We start from the raw sequence: 18,183 nt of genomic DNA, 5'->3' as shown, positions 1-18,183 counted from the left end.
GGAGCTGATGATGAGACAAAGAACATTGCTCTACGTCTTTGACCATGATATATGCCCAAGTATCGAGGTAGCCGAATTCCTAGCCAGGGTACCGAAACAGCAAGCAACATTGAATGGTGGCAGAAAGTAAGGTTGTCCAATCAATGACGTGCAGAGAAGACACACACGCAGCACAGGAAAGACAGCGATAGACACTTTCTACTGCATACTTGACATATATGCTGGCGCCAATCTGGGTCTCTCGTGGGTGCAGGGATTTGGGGTGTGCATGTGGCCGCAGATTTGCCCAAGACGGGGCAACCTACAAGAAGGGGGATAAAAAGAAACAAGAGAATGAAAGACACTAGGAGATTTGGAAATGGTCAACTAACCTTGCGGCGTACGGCTAGTGGTAGTGTCTCGAACTCTTCGATTTCCTCTCGCGACAGTTGCTGCAGAGGTGGGCCAAGGATGTTGCTGCTGCTGCTGCTGTTGTTGTCTCTCTTGCCCGAGTATTTCCTTGACGATTTGGCGTTGCAGTCGCTCGTTTTTGGTCTGGCGGGGATCCAACGGCGCGTCGTAGGAGCAGTAGCAGTAGTAGTGCTGGTGCCGATAGATAACTTTGAAGCCGCTTCCGTGTCGCGCGAAACATCTGTGGCCAAGGACCGCTGGTCTACACCGGGTAGTCGACTTTGTTCGCGAAGGGTGTTATGATATTCGGCTGCCAGCTTGCTGCTACTGAGATGAGTGGGATTCGGCCACCTTACCGAACCCTCGCTGGCGACTCGAGATCGAGCGCGCGCTGGTGCCATTTTTGAAATGGGCGTCTGGAATTGTCCTCGTCCGGAATGTACCCAAGCACTTGGGTGATTGAAGAATCACAATGGCTGAATTCGAATTCTGGCACACAAATTTCGAGGTACCGACTGGCGGTCAACAGAGAAGCATGGTATGTATCCGTGTCAAGCTACGAACAATGTAGAAGACGGCACTGGGCCGAGATCGCCTTTGGGTTTTTTGCTTTCTTTTCTTGATCGACGAAGGGAAGAGGGGGAGAAAAAAAAAAAGGTCGCAAAGATGTACGAACGGAAGGCGGGACTGCGAAGATGTCATAGAAGACCGGAAGGGACGATATGATGCACAATTCATCTCTTATCGAGCGAACAACTACCACTGGGGGGGGGATCCAGTAGAAGTTCCAGTCGAAGCGCCGGCCATCGCTCATCACATCAAGCTCTTGAGTAACGAATGGCCAGTGGTGGACAGGGATTCCGAGCCTGCCACCGCTCTCGTGGAGATGGCTGACAATGGCGAGCATGGGTTTTCTAGAAGGACGAGGGTCACAAAGATTTGGGAACCCTGCCGCCAGTCGGCGGACCAGAGCAGGGCCATGCGTTGGGCCACTGGCTGCTGCGTGCGTGATTCTTCCCAGTAGTACAGTAGCCTAGCTGAAGCCCAGAAGCCTGGGTGCCTGGCGGCGACGTGGACCTTTGAAGGAGGAGGAGCAAAGGAGAGCTCTTCAACCCCCGGCCTTGGCCCTTGAGGACATCCCATGTTCAGGGACACGTTGGGCGATGGGACCAATCGTCTTCCAAGGATCCTGCAAGGAACAGGCACGCTAGCACATGTGTCAACGGCGGCTGTTGGCTCGTTCACACAGCGCTGAGCGCCCCGAGGACCCGGCGAAGTATGTGGAGTCTTACTGGCTGCCTGGTGGGGGTGTTCTCACCTGCTAGGGGGTCATGTACTAGTGTATATGTACACACATCACTTGGTAGGCGCCAAGATTGCCCCAGCTGTGGGGTTCCTCTTTCGTCCGTCCGTTGCCCCTTTCGGCTGCAACGCCCAGGGGCAGCAGCAGATGAGTAGATCCCCGTTCGGTAGCGATCGACACTCATCCACGCCAATTTGGCCAAGAGGCGATGATAATCTCATTCTGTCTCTTTTTGCCAACCACGACTCTTGCTGGCCGATGGTTTATTCTTCTTCTTTTTGTTGCTGCTCAGCTTTCGATACTTAAGTAGCTTGTTTCTTGGCTTTTGTCGTGATGATCGTTCCCTTTCCCCGCCCAGCAAAAGCCTCACATGCATAAAGTGCCGATCTGACCGACACATCAGCCTTTTTTTTAAAATTCACAGGGCCACAAAACTGAAGCTGTCAACTACCGAAGTACAATTCGTAGGTACACGGTATCAAAGATGGAAACCATGACGAATCTGCCCATCGATCGCACGTTGGCGTCATCACATTTACATTTTATTTTCCTTCTTCTCTTTGTGTAGTATTCTTTTTGATGCTGCGGCTCGCATGTGCAATACTCTATATGACAATGTTAATTCTTCAAAAATCTAGGCATGTCCATCTCATACAAGCGCCACCCATATTGACACATAAGCCCATTGCTGGATTCAGATATGTGCCGAGACTATTTCACGCCGACGAATGCCTTGGGCTCTTGGAAAAGCCTACGTACAAAGAAGTACGTACACGGTATCATAGACGCCAGTGGAGAGGGAAAAATTGATCAATCCCTGACTGCAAATCCCGTGGTCCCTTTACTGGCCATCTAATCTTATGCTTCCCGCCCGTCCATCGCTGGCCACGAGGGTCCTCCGTGGTCCACTTCCGTTGCGACTGGCGGCTTGCCATTCCCGGGCTGTCGGGTCGGTATTCTTGGGATAGCTCTCAACTAAAATGTTAGACCATTCCGTTTTGAAAATACCTTTTTTTATTCTCTTCTCTCTTTTCCTAGAAGAATGAACCAATGCATGTGTGTGTGTGTGAGCACAGTCAATGTCGACCGATGCTCACGTGGTGATCTGTGGCCTACGTTGGTACTTTCGGGTTACGAGAATCCCGGCGGAGTCGCGTCCTTTTTGTCATCCTCGTCGCAAGATGTGGATGTCTTTGGTGGGACAAGTTGCAAGGCAGAGAGGATGGATACTGTGTAATAATACTGCCAGCCCCTGCCGGCCCAGCATATCATATTTATTAGTGTAGTCTGTCGCCAGCTTCAAATACCATAAACCATCTCTTCCCCCCTGCGTTCAATTTCTCGCCTGCTCATTGTTCAGCAAAGCGCCATGCGACTTGATACCATTGCATGCTCTACTGACTGCACGGATAGTCGTTCCCGATTGCGAGATGAGAGTATCAAATGGTAAAGGAAGTATGGATGATAAATGGTGCACATTTGCATCGACTAGGATTCTGATAATCGTACGAGGTGGTTCAAGGGGAAATAACTAGTATTAGAGCATATGAACAAGAGGAAATGTGTTCCGGCACGACAACATCAACTTTGGCTTCCTTCACCCGGTTTGAATACATTAACAAGTTTAACACACTGAGCAAAAATGCTCAAACAACTTTGTCTCGTACTCCAAGAGCCATGAAGCCACTTGATGACACGGCTCCATCCAGTCCGTTATGTGTAATAGGTGCACACTATACTATGCACATACTCAAAAGATCCTATCGTCATCTCGTAGCACTCCACCCGATAGCAGACCCCCCTCTCAGCCAGCGCCGAGTCGTGCAGGTAGAAGCATGCTGCCCACCTGGCACAGATCATCCGCTTCCAATGAGCGAGTCCACAGGATCATAGTACTTGTAAATCTTGTTGCCGCCTTTGACGGCCGGGGCGTCGAATGTTGAAATGCCCGTCGTTCGGTCATATGATATCTTACTATTTGCCGGCTGCTTGCCCCCGCCTCCAGGTAGGTCGACGATGAACTTTGGCAGGTCAAAACCGGCAATAGATCCCATGAGCTGTTTCTCCATATCAAGTATCGTTTGCAGTGGCGTGCGAAAGTGTTCGGCCCTTTTCACCATGTCGCATTGGTAAACGTAATACTGCAAGGTCCATGTTAGTATTCAAGATCAAGACATGACAATTGTCTCCTCGAGGTAACCGAAACTTGACATACCGGCTGGATTCTTAATGTATCTGCCAAAGTGCGGATCAGTGTGCCCATGGTCTTGACATCGTCATTGACTCCCCTCAGCAGCACCGTTTGGTTACGAACTGTGACTCCCGCGTCCCGCAACCTACGGCTGGCCTTCTCAGTGATCCACGAGATTTCGTTTGGATGATTGAAGTGAGTGTGGAGAGCCATCCTCTTGCCAGCCTTCTCCGCCTGCTGACTGACGTATATGAGGGCATTGGTCCAATTATCCTTGGGATCGAGGAACCGGTTAGGGCTCACTGCGAGCCCTTTTGAGGCGAAGCGGAATTTCTTGATGTTGGGCATGCTAATCAGTTTTAACCCAATTTCAACAAGATGCTCTGGCCCAATGAAGAACGAGTCTCCGCCCGAAATGACAATGTCCTGGATTTCAGGTGTCTTTGCAATATGATCCAAACAAGCCTTCCATCGAGCCCTGCCCTGCTTGAAACGACCCTCCTTCTCGAGAGTAGTCGTGTCAGCGCCGACATCATACGATCTCGTGCAAAATGCACAATAGGTGGGACAAATTGATGTAGCTGAAAGGTTTGAATTAGCTGGAGCTATACAAAAGCCTATTGAGGGCAAACTTACCAAGGAAAAGAGCCTTGTCGGGATACCGGTGCACCAAGCCATCTACTTTGGAGTCAACTTTCTCGTGCAGAGAGTCGAGGTTGGCTTTGGGATGATCTGGAAGCATCATGGAACCAAGAGGCATGAATTGCCGGAATATGGGATCATTTCTAGGATCGTCCCAATTGATCCTACTGAAGATGTAAGGCCTGTGATTGAAATTCTACATTAGTTTCTGAATCATAGCGACCCGAACTCTCAACAGACGTATTTTCTAAGACTTACATCATGCGCACTGACATGGTGGAACAAGCAAGTCCAGCAAAAATGTCGTCAATGAACTCATCTCGGCTCTGCATTCGACCAGTGGCCTTGTCGACTGGGACTAAATCAGGAACCAGCCCACCGATCAGTTTCCTGAACTCATGAGGGTTTGATTTGCTGTGAAACTTGATGTCATTTCTCATCTGGACGCAAGTCAGTAATTGCTCTCGAGCGTGTTAGGCATGCGTGAAACTTGCACTCCATGAGTACGACATGAATTGTTCAGCCGATACATCTTTCCACATTGGAATCTTCCTCCAAAACTCATCTAGCTTTGGCTCAGGCTGTGGTTCCGATTTAATTTTACCCATGAATGGCGTGATAGGTTCGTCCAACTTGAATATTGGCATGGCCACTTCATGAGCATGTTTGGCAGATGAAGAAGAGATTCCTCTATTCGCAAGGCGCTGACCAACGCCTATGAAACTGGGCATTGATACAGATGGCTTCAACTCAGAGACCTGTAACTGGCTGAGAGTAGACAATGAAGACATGACCTGGCCCTTCCTCTGGGAGGATTGGCGGCCAAGTGCCGACAACTGTAACATTTTCTTTCCTGGCAACTCTACTAGGTTGGCTGTATTTCACAAACACGTCCTCAAGATGAAGAAAACTTTTTCTACGATGAACTTTATTAGAATAAGGCTATATGGACAGCCACCTGATACTTGATTCGACGGGAAAATCGATGACCAGAGGGTTTTCGGCACGTACCTCCAGTGGAAAAGCTATGCTTTGCGTAAGGGTCGGGCAGTCATATGATAGAGCTGCCAGATGAAAGTTCGTGACGGAAAAGCCTTGCTGACCATGACTTTAGCACCAATCATTGTTGACCGAACACGGACCGGGTCGACATTCGTCACTATTGAACACGTACCTCTTCTAATCACTGTCTCAAGGCAGAAAGTGGAATGATAGGTATACCGAAGGGAAGAATGAAAGATGTCTCCACCTGATCAGTAAGGCCGATGTAGAGAACAAGAAGATGGGTAAATAATTTGCAGATAGCTTTGAAGGACGGTGGACTATTCTCAATCTTTTTTGACTGTTAATAGTCGAAAAGGCAAGTATGCTCAAGTAGCAGTTGAAATTGGGCAGATAGTTTCTTCTTTATATAAGGAAAAACAAGGAGTTCCAGGAAATTGTTGGTAAGATGGCGTGGCGCATGAAGGTTCTCATTTGTATGATTATAACAAAATGATTTAGTACTTTTTATACTTCTTGGGGGCATGGTTGGACAAGTATAGAACCAACAACAACTCTAATGGGGTACTTAGGAAAATGACACCCATCGGAGTACAACAAGTACAAATTTTTGCCACAGCGACAGATGGATAAAGGGATTATTTGGGATTGTGAGGGTTGGCGCGATGCAATCTCTATACTGACCCGTTGTCTCAGTAATATGGTCGCCGAACCACACAATTGGGTCCCATCCCTTGCGCTTGTAATATTAAGAGCATGCTGACCACAGATAGAAATGTCCACATGACTTCCGGGGCTTGATCCGACAGACTGGATATCATGCTCCAATATCTTGGCAGGGGCGATTCATTGTACTTGATCCGATCATGCAGGATATGTCTAGACCATGGTTTGTCTCCAAAATTGGTCGCCCAAAACGTCACTATTCCCACGAGGCCTAGAGCTGGTGGTCAGAGGTCTGATCTGAACAAGTAGGTTTAGAGCTTGCCAAGGTCCTACAGTTTATCACCTGCTGCATCGCTCAGGTGTGCGTAAGAGCTGAAAAGAACCAAGGGACGAAACAGGTCAAGTTGGAGAAGGTGCAATTCTTGTAGATCATTTCTGCCCCCAGATTGTGCGTAAAGGACTGGCCTTCATGCATCCGCTGATGAGTGGCAAAGCACGGATCCATTGGAAAGGCTGATTTGTGATGATTTCATTCATAGATTCCAACACAACCTTAGCTTTGACTTGACGATACCTTGCAGTTTGGTACTGCTATCTATTCAGAACAAAAATCGAACTGGTATCGCCAAAGACAGTGGACTTTGTAATTTACCAAAGAAAAACGCTATAAAAAACACACGTGTCTGTTGCCTGTTGCTGATTTCACATGGGCAGAAACAAGGCAGATTGATGTTGACTGTGGCCAACGGTTGTGTTGAGGGTTCAGTTATGTCCAAGACTAATAAGGTATAAAATCCCCGAGCAGTGAATCTGATTGGGTACCGTGCAGATGGTTCATATTGCATCAGTTATGTACGTTACCTGGCTAGTGGATTTAGTTGTTACACAACAAATGTGACACAATATTCTCAGCCTGCAGGTATCCATCTGCTTGGACTTTTTCTTTTTCTTTTTTTTGGGCTTTGATTGGTGGTGAGTCTGAATTCCCTCGAGAGCGGGCTGCCCATTGATGCCAGCGTCTCTCATAGGCAAAGGTTTACCGATCCGACAGCTTACCAATGCCACTGGACCAAAGCTGTGCATTTGAGTACTATGTTTGCGGCCTCCAAAGAGCATAACGTCGAGACTGTAATCTTCAGCAATGTCATCAGCAACTGGCGAATTCTTTATGCAACCGTAATAATCCTCACGGTAGATTTCAAGGGAACAAATGCTGACGAACGCTCCCGAGGCCGGTGCTACAAGCCCGGCCTTGAACAGGACGTACCGTTATGCCACCACAATGAGCTGCATTGGGGCAGAATCTCGTCGACGGATGTGGCATCTGCAAGGCGAGATAGGAGCAGCACGTGCATGCGAGGAGGTGGTTTCAGGGACAAGGACCAGCCGGTGAGAAGTTGAGATGTTTCCTATGGGTCCATGCAACAAGGTGGAGATGCCCTATTGCAACCCCTGCCTACCTACTTATCTGCCTGCCTGCCGCGTTCATGATAATATACTGTGTATATTCCAGGGAAGTTCCTGGGTAGGAATATTGGCGTCCATAGCGGTCTGATCCATCGTGCCTCATCGGACCTCTTTGCCTAGTCGCTTTCCCCCTCCCAACCCTTCTCATGTACCCGCCATCATATCATGTAAGTATTCTCATGTAGGCACGATGTTTCTTTCGTGGGCCATTGGTAGATATGTCAACCACACATGACACAGTAGAAGAGCAAGCATGATATACTTCACTCGTTGTGTGATTGTACTTTCTAGCAGCCCCATATCGCTGCATGGTTCTTTTGTTTGCTAGCAATCCTTCTGTCCTGGTCTTGCCAGCAACCCGCTGACTCGGCTAAGCACCGAACGCAGATGGTGATCCTATTGGGATAATCAAAAATAGCACCTCTCATCCGTGGAGGAGCTTGAATCCATGTATCTTTTCTTACTGCCCACACAAGTTTGGGAATAACACCAAGGTGATGAAAAACCATGTAATTTGACACAGAACCGAGCCGTGGGTTGGTAGAAACCGAAGAGTAAAAAGCTGCCTCCCCAAGTACCTACTGTCTTGACTCAACAACAAATTGAGGCGATATCATCGCTGCGGATTTTCCACATCGGGGGATCATTTTCATGTCATTCAGTCGGACGTCCATCAACTCAGACATATTTGGCACCAGACACAGCGCGGTATAGTGCCAAGAACAGACAGCCATACAACTAGCTTTCGTGGTATGACTTAATTCCCTGTGATGCATGATTCGAAGAGTCGATGCCAGCTTTGCAAAGTAAATGGCTCAGCTGAGGGGCCATCATCTGCGGCCCGTATTCCGCAAATCAGCCAATGGATGTTGGAGCGTTGTCTGTAACGTACTTGTCATCTACGGCATGTTTGCAAGAAGATCCATTCACATTCATCCAGGTTCAAGAGAGGGCCATGTGCAATCTGCAAAACTTGGCGATTAGCCAGGGGAAGGGAGAAAAAAAAAAAAAAGACTCCGACGGACTGCCAAGGCATGGCTCAAATGCTACAATGTCATGTTACAAACATGGATGCATTCAGTTTCTTGGCGCACATGAGATTCGCCTAACGCGGCTGGAGTTTTGGCTGGAGGTTTTGATAGGCGCAGACGCGGGCGAGCAGAACAAACATCCAACACACACTCCCACACAATTCAGTCTGCAGTTTAATTGGACACACACGCGAGCTGCCGCAGCCGACTCAGCTGCCCAGTGGCACGTTGTCCAATCACCGATGGCTTAGTACCTGTATTTAAAGTGTTGGTGCCATTAAGGCGGCAAGAACATCAGAATTCCCGATCCGAAATGTACGGGCCGGTCAAAGCGTCAAGTTCTCGTCGACCGTGCCGCATTTGCGATGCCGATCAGACACTGTCTGTATGTATCTTTGAGGTATACATACCATCACCTAAGGTGGTGACGAGGAATAGTGCCTCGGCCTTGGTTGGTACTCCCGAGAAATTTGAGTACCGTCTCTGGAGAGAAGTAACATACACAGCACATTACTGATGAATGGTCCATAGGGGAGCAAGCTGTGACGTTTGAGTTTGTGTCAAACCATCGAGTACATCTTGAGTACCTTGATCTGCCCAATCATTCATTTCCCAAAAAGAACAAGGCTGTTTTATCAATCCTCGTTTATCATTAGATTGCCGTCTAGACAGCTTGGTATATCGGGTTGCAACTATTTCGGCACACGCCGGAGCCGCCGCTAAAACTATGCGGCAACATCGACGTGGCTTGCAAGCAGATGTGAAAATGTTTGAAATGCAGTGTAGACTTGGTCAGGCAACCCCCTTAGCCTGCTCCAAAAAAAGAGTTTTCTTACGATCCAGAGCGGTAGATGTAAATATTAGCCACACCAACAGACGGACCGGCTTGTGACACAAACACATCGGATCCACGGGAGACAGTTTGGCAGACCATCTCGGTTGCTTTTTGATCATTTTGCCCAATTTGTTTCATAGCAGCGAGACTTCTTGCACTGCACAAATGGTCTTTACCTTGGATACGGAAGAACAGCGTATAAGCGGCCCCTGTTTTGTAGACCTGCACGCTTGTCTAGGTATCTTCCCTCGCATCGTATTCCACCAGCCTTGCCCGGTCATTACCCGACCGTGGCTTGGAATACGGATATGGACGTCATGACATCTTGCGGCTCAGGTGCGGACGGAAAGCAATGCATCAATTGCGTGGACGTCTTACTCCAGAGCCCTACACGCACATGTCAATCAACAGATCATACCTTTTCGAGTGGGGAAGGAGAGGATGAGGAAAAGGCCATAAATCAAGAAGGATTGCGCAAAGCTCAACGTACCCGAGATAGTCTTCCTTGATACTGCCAATGGCCCACAGCTCGCCGACCTCAGCTCGGGTACCCAACAGCTTGACACGCACGTGCGTTCCCACCCTGATGTGCAAGTCGTCGCCGTTGGTGAACTCGGGGGGCGTAGCATTGGGGTCCCACTTTGTATCGCTTGGAATCAACTAGAAAGGCTGCGTCAGTCTTGATGTAATCCCAAGACCACGAACCATGGTTTCGCTTACATGCGAGCTAACAAAGATCCTTAGAGGACCAGCTTCGGCGAAGAAGCCATGCTGGTTCACAGAGACAACGATAGCATCGATCTGAGGGTTGGTCAGTCAAAGAAGTTCCTTCAACCCGAGACCGATCAGACTGTCTTCATACCGTCTCACCCTTGAAGGGTCGCCAAACAACCGCCTTGTACCTCACAGTGAACTCGGCAAGCCCACTACCTGGCAGAATCCGGCCTTCGGAGATGTCAAAGGTGTCCATGATGGTAATAATATAGTAGCTTCCGGTACAGGTACCCTCGACGTCATTCAGCAACTTGCCCGTGACAAGCTCATGCATGTTCTTGCCAAAGTAGGACGGATGCAGCGTCACGCGCCGCTCGAGGGTATAGAGGAAGAACATGGTGTGAGTATATGGGTTGGCGTTGGTTTCTGCGCAATGTACGCGAGCGGCACGGTGAACGGTGTTGGTTCTGTTTAGGAGGTCAAAATGTTTGTCGGGGTCGAGTCTGGCGCCTCCTCCTGCTTCTGTCGATGAGCGAGCGAGTGATGGAAATGCGACGTCGGGGACGAGGGGAGCTCGCTCGAGTCTAGCCGGTTGAACAGGGATGCAAAGTCGGTTGAACGGTGAAGTGATGGCCGGGCACCTATTCCTTGCAGTGTTGTGATTGATGGGCAAGTGTGCGTTGATCTGCGAATCGCGCAGTCGGTCGACAAAGAAAAGAGCACCTGGCGCTCAGCGAACTATGGGTATCATCTAGAAATGTTGGCGACAAAAGACAATGAGGGCGGGCACACAAGATGCTAGAAAATTAACGGACAAGGGAGTCGGAAAAGCACCAAGAAATTGACTGCCGACCAAGGGGTTGTCGGGTTGATGCTCGTTGGTTTACGCGACTCGTCCCCAAGCAGTTGCGCAAGAAATGGATGGAAAGCGTTTTGGTGATAAAATGATTGATGAGCGATGGGAATGCAAAGAGTAGGTAGGTATGGTTGGTTGGTTGGTCGGTCGGTACGTACATTACACTTGGGTTAGCTGAACGCGACCAGGCTGAACTAGAGCCTCACCACTCGCACGTTTCTCTGTCCGAAACCTGGAGGGCGAGGCGAGTCGGGTGCCTGTAATGTAGTATGTATATGGTCAAAGCGCCTGTGTGCCCATTGATCACCCCACCAATATTCAAGGCTCAATCGAGCTAGCCGGCTAATCTGCGGGCTAGAACCTGCTTACCTAGAATTTAGCAATTGCACCTTCTTGTAAATACCTTGATTCCAAGTGTTTATAAAGTATTCTTTGCCTTGATATGCAAGGAGAAGCTGCTGCTCAACAGTCCTCACATGGCGACCATTGATACCTCATGACTTTGAGTCAAGCACTTAATAAGGCGGATGTTGCCAAATGTACCTGCCCAAGGCCTGCTACCTACGTACTTGATAAGGTAGCATAGTCTAAAAGTTAGGTGTATGCACAGGATCACCATCTTCATAGGTAGGTGCCTTGCGGAATTGGTTGTTGGTTACAATGCCCGAAGGATTCCCCGTCTATTTTGATACTCAAGTCACCTTATAAGTAAGATATATATCACCATGGTTCACTGGTACTCTGTAGTAAATTATCTGGTGTAAACTTCAATAGTCACAAGAGCAGCCATCTAGGACCGCAGGGAAAATAGCATCATTAATGTTGCGATGCTCAGCGACATGTGCAAAAACTATTCAGCCATAGCAGTTGCCGAGGGTTCGGATGCCGAAGGAAGGTCAGGAGTGACTGAATCCGGCGCCTCAATCAACACGGGGGCTGCTCGTAGTTAGCAGAGCGACCGTGGTTTACGCAATACATTACTACTACTAATGTAGGTACATGGATAGCTAGGTTGTATCAAAAGTTTTGACGACAATATATCGTAGTTCTTGAAGTAATGAGCCCTTTACTTTGAATGTCCTCTTCTCTTCGTCAGAGACAGTTTATTTCTTCTCCCGGAAATATCTTCAAGAGCTTGTATGAAAGATGATTTTATTGGCACAGTCATCTGGCCACAACTGGAGCACGCATACATCAATGAATACCTACCTAACCTAGTAGATCCGTACACCAAGGATCCATGGGACGGGTCGGATTTGATATGAGGCTGCTATTGTCTGCTGATTCCCCACCACGAACCGTTGGAAACCATCCCCCCCCCCGGGGAAGACAGCCGAAAAACGCTGCTCAGTGCCCCAACCTGGCCATGATGCTACGTAAAAGTAAGTAAGATGGTCACCTAAAAAGTTTAGCGACGGACAGCGGAACGCCACGGCGGCATGCAAAAGCAGCTCTGCTTTAGCAACCGCAATCGCACCGCAACTTATTGGATGCGGCCAGCAGAGATAAACCTCACCGCACACCTATTCCTTTCGACCTTGTATTCATCGACCTGCCTGCCGACCTAATCACATTACCTTGCCTGCATTTACCAACCCACCACCTATCCGTTCCCTCTCCCTCTGCTTCCGCCGAAAGGCTGCTGCATACACCTCTTCATTCGTCTTGAAACTCGACTCTTTCTCCCCGCTGCTGCGCTCCGGCCTTCACTTTCTACACCATGTCTCTAAACTTGGAAAAGCAGCTCACCTTTGTAAGTTGCTGGCCTCATGCTCGCTTCCTCGTCTTGTCTTGTCTTGCCTTGTCTACTAGTCTGCACGTGTCCGAAGCTGTATAATGTCCCGATCTTTTTTGTAGCTGCTGCGACTGCTGACACAGCACCCAAATCCAGTACGGCGCATATCACCACAATGCCCTCAATGTCGCAATTCACATGACATGTGTGCCTCTGATTCTGATCTCGGGCTTTTGCATGGTAAGTTGTCCGCCTACATCGAATGAGGGGCATATCGAAAGCCGCCGCCGCTCCCATCCAGTGCTGAGCATACATCTTTTTCCAGGCAGCCAATACCGGTACTCTCATCCCGCTTCCAGATGCCCTGACGGTCCCGTACCTCGACCTGAACCTTGGCACCATTGCTGCTCTGGCGTATGCGATTCTCTACATATTACTCGAACCCGTGGCTGGAACTGCTCTCGGTGCACTCTGCCTGGGCGCAACAGCCTTTGCCAACAAGGCCCTGCTCGAGAACCCAACCCAGACTAATCAGATTGCCATTGCGACACACATAATCAGCTGGTTGCTTCAGTTCGTCGGGCATGGAGTTTTCGAGGGTCGCGCTCCTGCCTTGTTGGACAATATCGTGCAGGCTTTGTTCCTGGCTCCCCTCTTCGTCTGGCTTGAGCTTCTCTTCAAATTCGGATACCGTCGCGAGCTCCAGAGCCGGGTTGACAAGGCCGTGCAGGTTGAAATTGCCAAATTCAGAGCACAAAAGGCGCTGAAGAACGGGAAAGCCCAGTAGATGGCGTGTCCCACACAAGCTCCCTTGAGCTGCTTTGCGCGAGATGATATATTGAAAAGCGCAGTGCCCTAAAATAGAGGACACGGAAAAGCGAGGCATGGCGCCGAAAGCTGGTGATGGCTTATGAGGTGGAAGTTGGAGCTCACATGGCCAAGGCATGACGAGTGCAAAGAACTTGTAAGGCAAGAGGCTAGGGATTCATCAAAGTGAGAGACTGACCTGTTGTAGGAGTATGCCATCTCGAAGATATAGAGCAGGACGCATCGTGTTATTTTGGTTACTCATGATACCCATAAATTTGACTTTATACTATTTTTTCCCATTGCAATCGACAATACATTATTTCCAGCATGCAAGGACTGCAAAGAAGGGGTTGCTCAGTTCATCTCATACTCCTGGAGGCAGGTAGATGAGAAGTGCATCACGGGAATATCACGAATTATTTTGACCAAATTCTTTCTCTTTCCTCCCTGTGTGTACAGTACGGCAATTATATACTGGTGACATGTCCAACAAGCCTGCTCACCTTCATATCCACAGACCACGACGAGATATATACTTCACCTGAGAACAAACAAACCTTACTCTGCGTCTTCTACGTTGATTCAACGCCTTGCGGCTCTAGCTTCAATTCTGCGAGCGGCTTCACAAGCAAATGACACATCCGAATCCGCTTCCCCGCCGGCGTGGTGGCTTGATCCCAAGCCGAGCGACGCGAGCAATGTCTGCTTTGTCGTGGCCTGTGGCGTTTTTCGCGAAGAATTGGGCAGCGGGCGCTGGTTTAGGGCATGCAATCTCTCGACTTCCTTGTGTGCTTGCAGATACGTCTCGAATATGGGTCTTGGCAGTTGTCGTGATGCGACACTTGTGGGAAACGGTCGACCTCTCACAGGCAGCGAATCTTCATGGTCATATCCCTGATCGCGTTGAGGAAGCCTGCCAGTATGCCGCAGACTCTGAGCCTTCCAAGTCGGAAGTGGCTTCGCTGGCTTCCGAATTGATCTTGGGGACCCGTCCGAGACCCCTGCGATTTGGCTGCTGCCTTCTTTCTGTCCTTTCATGAGTCGCCCCGTAGACGTCTGAACCCTACTACTTACATTTCTGCTGGACTGACCCGAAGTGGCGCGAGACGCGAAGGGCCTACCTTGGGAAAAACTCCGGGATCTTTCAGCTCTGGAGGGTGCTCTCGGAGGCGCCACTGGCGGCGCCGGAGCACTTGCCCGGGCATAATTTGCCGTCGCTGTTACCGTCCGAGGATGGTGATAGTAATCAGGAACCCAGACAGAAGTCTGCGAAGAAATATTCACATGGTGCCCGTAGCCTTTGGGCTTCAGAGTGCCCTTTTGAGCCTCTCTTAGTGATTCTCTGGCCGCACAGAGCCGCTCCTGTCGGAAGCTCTCATCAACAAGGGGCCGGTGAACAAGGCTGGCTCCATTGCCTACTCGCTGGCTGAGCAAGCCGTCAGTTTTGACCAAGCAATTGTCACAGTTGCGGTGAGACGCTGGCCTCTCTCGACGTACAGCTCCGCAGTGCTTCATACCCTTGTAGGAGCCAAGGAACTTGTTACGGCGTGAAGATTTCTTCTTTTGAAGACTGGGACACCAAGTGAGCTGCTCCTCGTAGTGCCCACAGGCATATGTTATCTTGAGCTCAATGCACATCTTTTGGTTCTTTGTCGTTGTGGTTCTGATAGGTACGATAGAGCCCAAGACCTAGATAACCTTGCGCTTTGCTGATCTACAGCTTAGAAATAATAGATGGTACTTTCTTTTCTGGAATTAGTCTTATACATGCAGCCACCCGAAACTCGGTCAGGGATGCTAGATATATAGGGACTTTCTGCTCATTGTCACAAACAAGAGAATGGTTCACATTGGACTAACAATGTTTTGTTCTACTACAAACAATCTTGTCAAACAATTTTGTCTCTCTGTGAACAATGAGATACGTTTTTAACGAATTTTCCCTTCTTGAAATTGCTTCGTTCCAGGCCCGGAGTGACCGAAGGGGGATTCATTGAATCATGTTTCTTTGAGCACCCATGACAAACAAGTACAATTCAAGGAGACAAAGATTCTTAAGCGAGGCTATATAACCTGCCTCTTCAGCCGCAACCACGCTAAATCTGTTCTGGAATCCGAGGACCAAGTCACTGAAGGCCTTTGAAGTGGTCTAGATGCAACGAACAGAATACTAAACACAACAGCACGTTAAAGTACGGTTTGAGTCATGTTTGACAGTATTCGGCGGCTTTTCCGAAAGTCGTCGCCAAGGGCCGAGCGAGATGCTCAGCGGATAAGGCGTCAGCTCGCGAGGTGCGCGTGTGGTCATGATGAAGCCGAGGTTCAGGCGTACCCAGTACGCTACGAATACGTGCTGATTCCCGCCCCAGTGCTGGCCTACCCAGCCTCGCGACATGACGTGAGACGTTTGTCTGGCGGTAGGAAATCCGCCGACGAGAGTTCATGGGCAGAACACAGCAAGATGAAGGAAGCGGTGCAGATTTCCAAGGTGGAGGTGTGCTCCGAGGCCGAAGACAACGTCGACGTTGGATCCCGCACCCGGGCACCCACTGGCGACTCGGGGTATTTTTCCTTGGGTCCAAAAAATGAATCATCGCGGCGTCCAAAGAGGCAGACCGCCGCTAAGCACGTGGTATCTGACCAGGCGGCCGGCGGTGGCGAGTATGACATAGGTGAGTCAGACTATTTGCATTGGGGAGATGGATCATGGGCCAAAGGCAACAACGACGTTGATTTTATGAGGCATCACAAAGTAGATGTGATGGATAGTGGTGAGATTGATTCGGTTATCGAGACATGGCTGAACGATCTCGTTGGTCGATCACCAGCGCTGGAGTTTCCGCGAGTGTGGAAGAAAGAGCCCTCTTTCCGAGATTGGGATGATATCTTGAATCGAGGAATCGATGATGGTCACCCATCACGGATCGCAGCCACGAGGCGTCTTGGAGGTACGTCCCCTGACTTTATGGATGAATCCTGGGTAGAAGGGTAAGATGCGTCAAGTGACAAGCCTCCTTTCCCAATATCCCTATCCTTTGGAATCGTCATTTTACAGAGTCATGCGTGCATTATTCTCCAGGTGGTGTCAGTGAATTTTCCATATTCTTTGTGCGGCCAAGTCATCAATGCTTTGCAAGGTAAGAACAACCTGTATAGATGCGCACCGCAAGAAAAAAAAAAATTGCTTTAACAAGAAAAATCAAAATAGATTTGGATTGACGGGCATGGCAAATTTTGATAAAGTTGGCAAGTAAATTCCTGTACTCCCTCTTACGACATATGTCCTTTCGAAAAACGAACCTCGCGAATTTAATGGTAATATAATTCACGATGGATTTGTCATGAGGCCTTCGTAAGCGGGTATTGGCCCGTCGTCTGTTTTGGTTCAAAATTGATCGTTGAACTTACATCAACACGCGGTAGGCCAAATTCATGGCCGAGAGCTCACAAACTTCTACGTCGTGAATTTTGCTGACCATTTTCCAGTTGCCGTTCTTCAGTAACATGATGGTGATTTCATATTCAAACGCCAAATCAAGTCCTGAGGATTTTTTCTCCCTCAAAACTTTGGTTTCTGACGTGAACAAAGTGACTTTAAAAAGGTTAACCGCAGTATGCGATGATAAAAAACTTCTGTGCACCTATAAAAGAGGCGACTTGAGCGCTGCATATGCAAAGATCATTGAGAGCACGTTTAATGGTGATTGGCAGCCATGATACTCATCATTTTCTCTCATTATGCAGAATGACCGTAAATAGCCTCAACCGAGGTTGCAATGTAGACAGAACCTTTGACCTTGCCCACCAAGCATTATTACCGCATCATTGGATTACTGAGTAAAGAGATGGCTCAGGTTACTATGTGACATCATGGCTAGAGCCTGCTGTCTTTTGCCTATGTAGGTACCGTCAAGTCCTACCTTTTCCATCTAGTAGGTCTGGCCAAGGAAAATGACTTGCCTTGGTATACGGGTAGACAGATTTGTACTCGTGCAGCTGACAAAGTCTCTTTCCAAATAAGCGATTACATTGATATCGTAATTGGCACTATTTATTTCTTGTCGTCCGGCATCATGGACCCGATGCCAACACATAGTTGTTGCGCAAGACATTGGGGCGAGAGAGGCTGCTTTACCTTTGTACAACTTGCCTCTTCGAAACTTTGATGGTATACTTTTTTTGTGGATTCGCTGTTTTCAGCTCGTGCAATTTTGGCATCCAACAACAATACTCTGTACTTGATTCTTAGACATGCATTGAGTCAATGCTGGCACTTACAAAGGCTGCATATCTATGCCATGGACACCAAATGTAACACTTGGCCAGTCTGGAGACCCGTAATGTGGCCATGGTAGATTTAAAAAAAAAAAAAAAAAAAAAAAAAAGGGGAAAGTATCATTGACGTTTTTCCAGCCGCAACAGCCGCAAGCCTAGCTGAAAAAGCAGAGAAGAATAAAGAATCAATGCCAGAATTATTGTCATTGGCCAAGCCTACAGCCTTCAATGAAGATTGGCTGAAAAGAAAAGCAAGATCGCTGCCG

General features: G+C 48.7%; 6 protein-coding genes across 6 annotated transcripts; 2 read left to right on the top strand and 4 right to left on the bottom strand.

Moving 5' to 3' along the window:
* Positions 1–362: 362 nt before the first annotated feature.
* PFICI_00608 (uncharacterized protein) lies at positions 363–791 on the bottom strand (the record flags this gene model as incomplete). Its single annotated transcript, XM_007829189.1, has 1 exon — positions 363–791. The coding sequence occupies one exon, from the start codon at positions 789–791 to the stop codon at positions 363–365; it is 429 nt and encodes a 142-aa protein (XP_007827380.1).
* Positions 792–3,549: 2,758 nt separating this feature from the next.
* On the bottom strand, positions 3,550–4,966 carry PFICI_00607 (uncharacterized protein; the record flags this gene model as incomplete). The annotated part of the gene is made up of 4 exons (XM_007829188.1): positions 3,550–3,834; positions 3,909–4,465; positions 4,521–4,708; positions 4,785–4,966. 4 exons carry the CDS (start codon positions 4,964–4,966, stop codon positions 3,550–3,552), a joined length of 1,212 nt encoding a protein of 403 aa, XP_007827379.1.
* Positions 4,967–9,901: 4,935 nt separating this feature from the next.
* PFICI_00606 (DNA-directed RNA polymerase II subunit rpb7) lies at positions 9,902–10,638 on the bottom strand (the record flags this gene model as incomplete). Its single annotated transcript, XM_007829187.1, has 4 exons — positions 9,902–9,914; positions 10,018–10,187; positions 10,248–10,328; positions 10,390–10,638. The coding sequence occupies 4 exons, from the start codon at positions 10,636–10,638 to the stop codon at positions 9,902–9,904; spliced, it is 513 nt and encodes a 170-aa protein (XP_007827378.1).
* Positions 10,639–12,817: 2,179 nt separating this feature from the next.
* On the top strand, positions 12,818–13,619 carry PFICI_00605 (uncharacterized protein; the record flags this gene model as incomplete). Its single annotated transcript, XM_007829186.1, has 3 exons — positions 12,818–12,850; positions 12,989–13,072; positions 13,158–13,619. The coding sequence occupies 3 exons, from the start codon at positions 12,818–12,820 to the stop codon at positions 13,617–13,619; spliced, it is 579 nt and encodes a 192-aa protein (XP_007827377.1).
* Positions 13,620–14,224: 605 nt separating this feature from the next.
* PFICI_00604 (uncharacterized protein) lies at positions 14,225–15,280 on the bottom strand (the record flags this gene model as incomplete). The annotated part of the gene is made up of 2 exons (XM_007829185.1): positions 14,225–14,668; positions 14,717–15,280. 2 exons carry the CDS (start codon positions 15,278–15,280, stop codon positions 14,225–14,227), a joined length of 1,008 nt encoding a protein of 335 aa, XP_007827376.1.
* Positions 15,281–15,848: 568 nt separating this feature from the next.
* PFICI_00603 (uncharacterized protein) lies at positions 15,849–16,634 on the top strand (the record flags this gene model as incomplete). The annotated part of the gene is made up of 1 exon (XM_007829184.1): positions 15,849–16,634. One exon carries the CDS (start codon positions 15,849–15,851, stop codon positions 16,632–16,634), a length of 786 nt encoding a protein of 261 aa, XP_007827375.1.
* Between the last annotated feature and the right edge of the window lie 1,549 nt (positions 16,635–18,183).

This window comes from Pestalotiopsis fici, assembly GCF_000516985.1.
Source record: "Pestalotiopsis fici W106-1 unplaced genomic scaffold PFICI_Scf_1, whole genome shotgun sequence".
Taxonomy (NCBI): domain Eukaryota; kingdom Fungi; phylum Ascomycota; class Sordariomycetes; order Amphisphaeriales; family Sporocadaceae; genus Pestalotiopsis; species Pestalotiopsis fici.
Note: the sequence above shows the minus strand (reverse complement) of the source record. Positions and strands in the feature narration are given on the sequence as shown.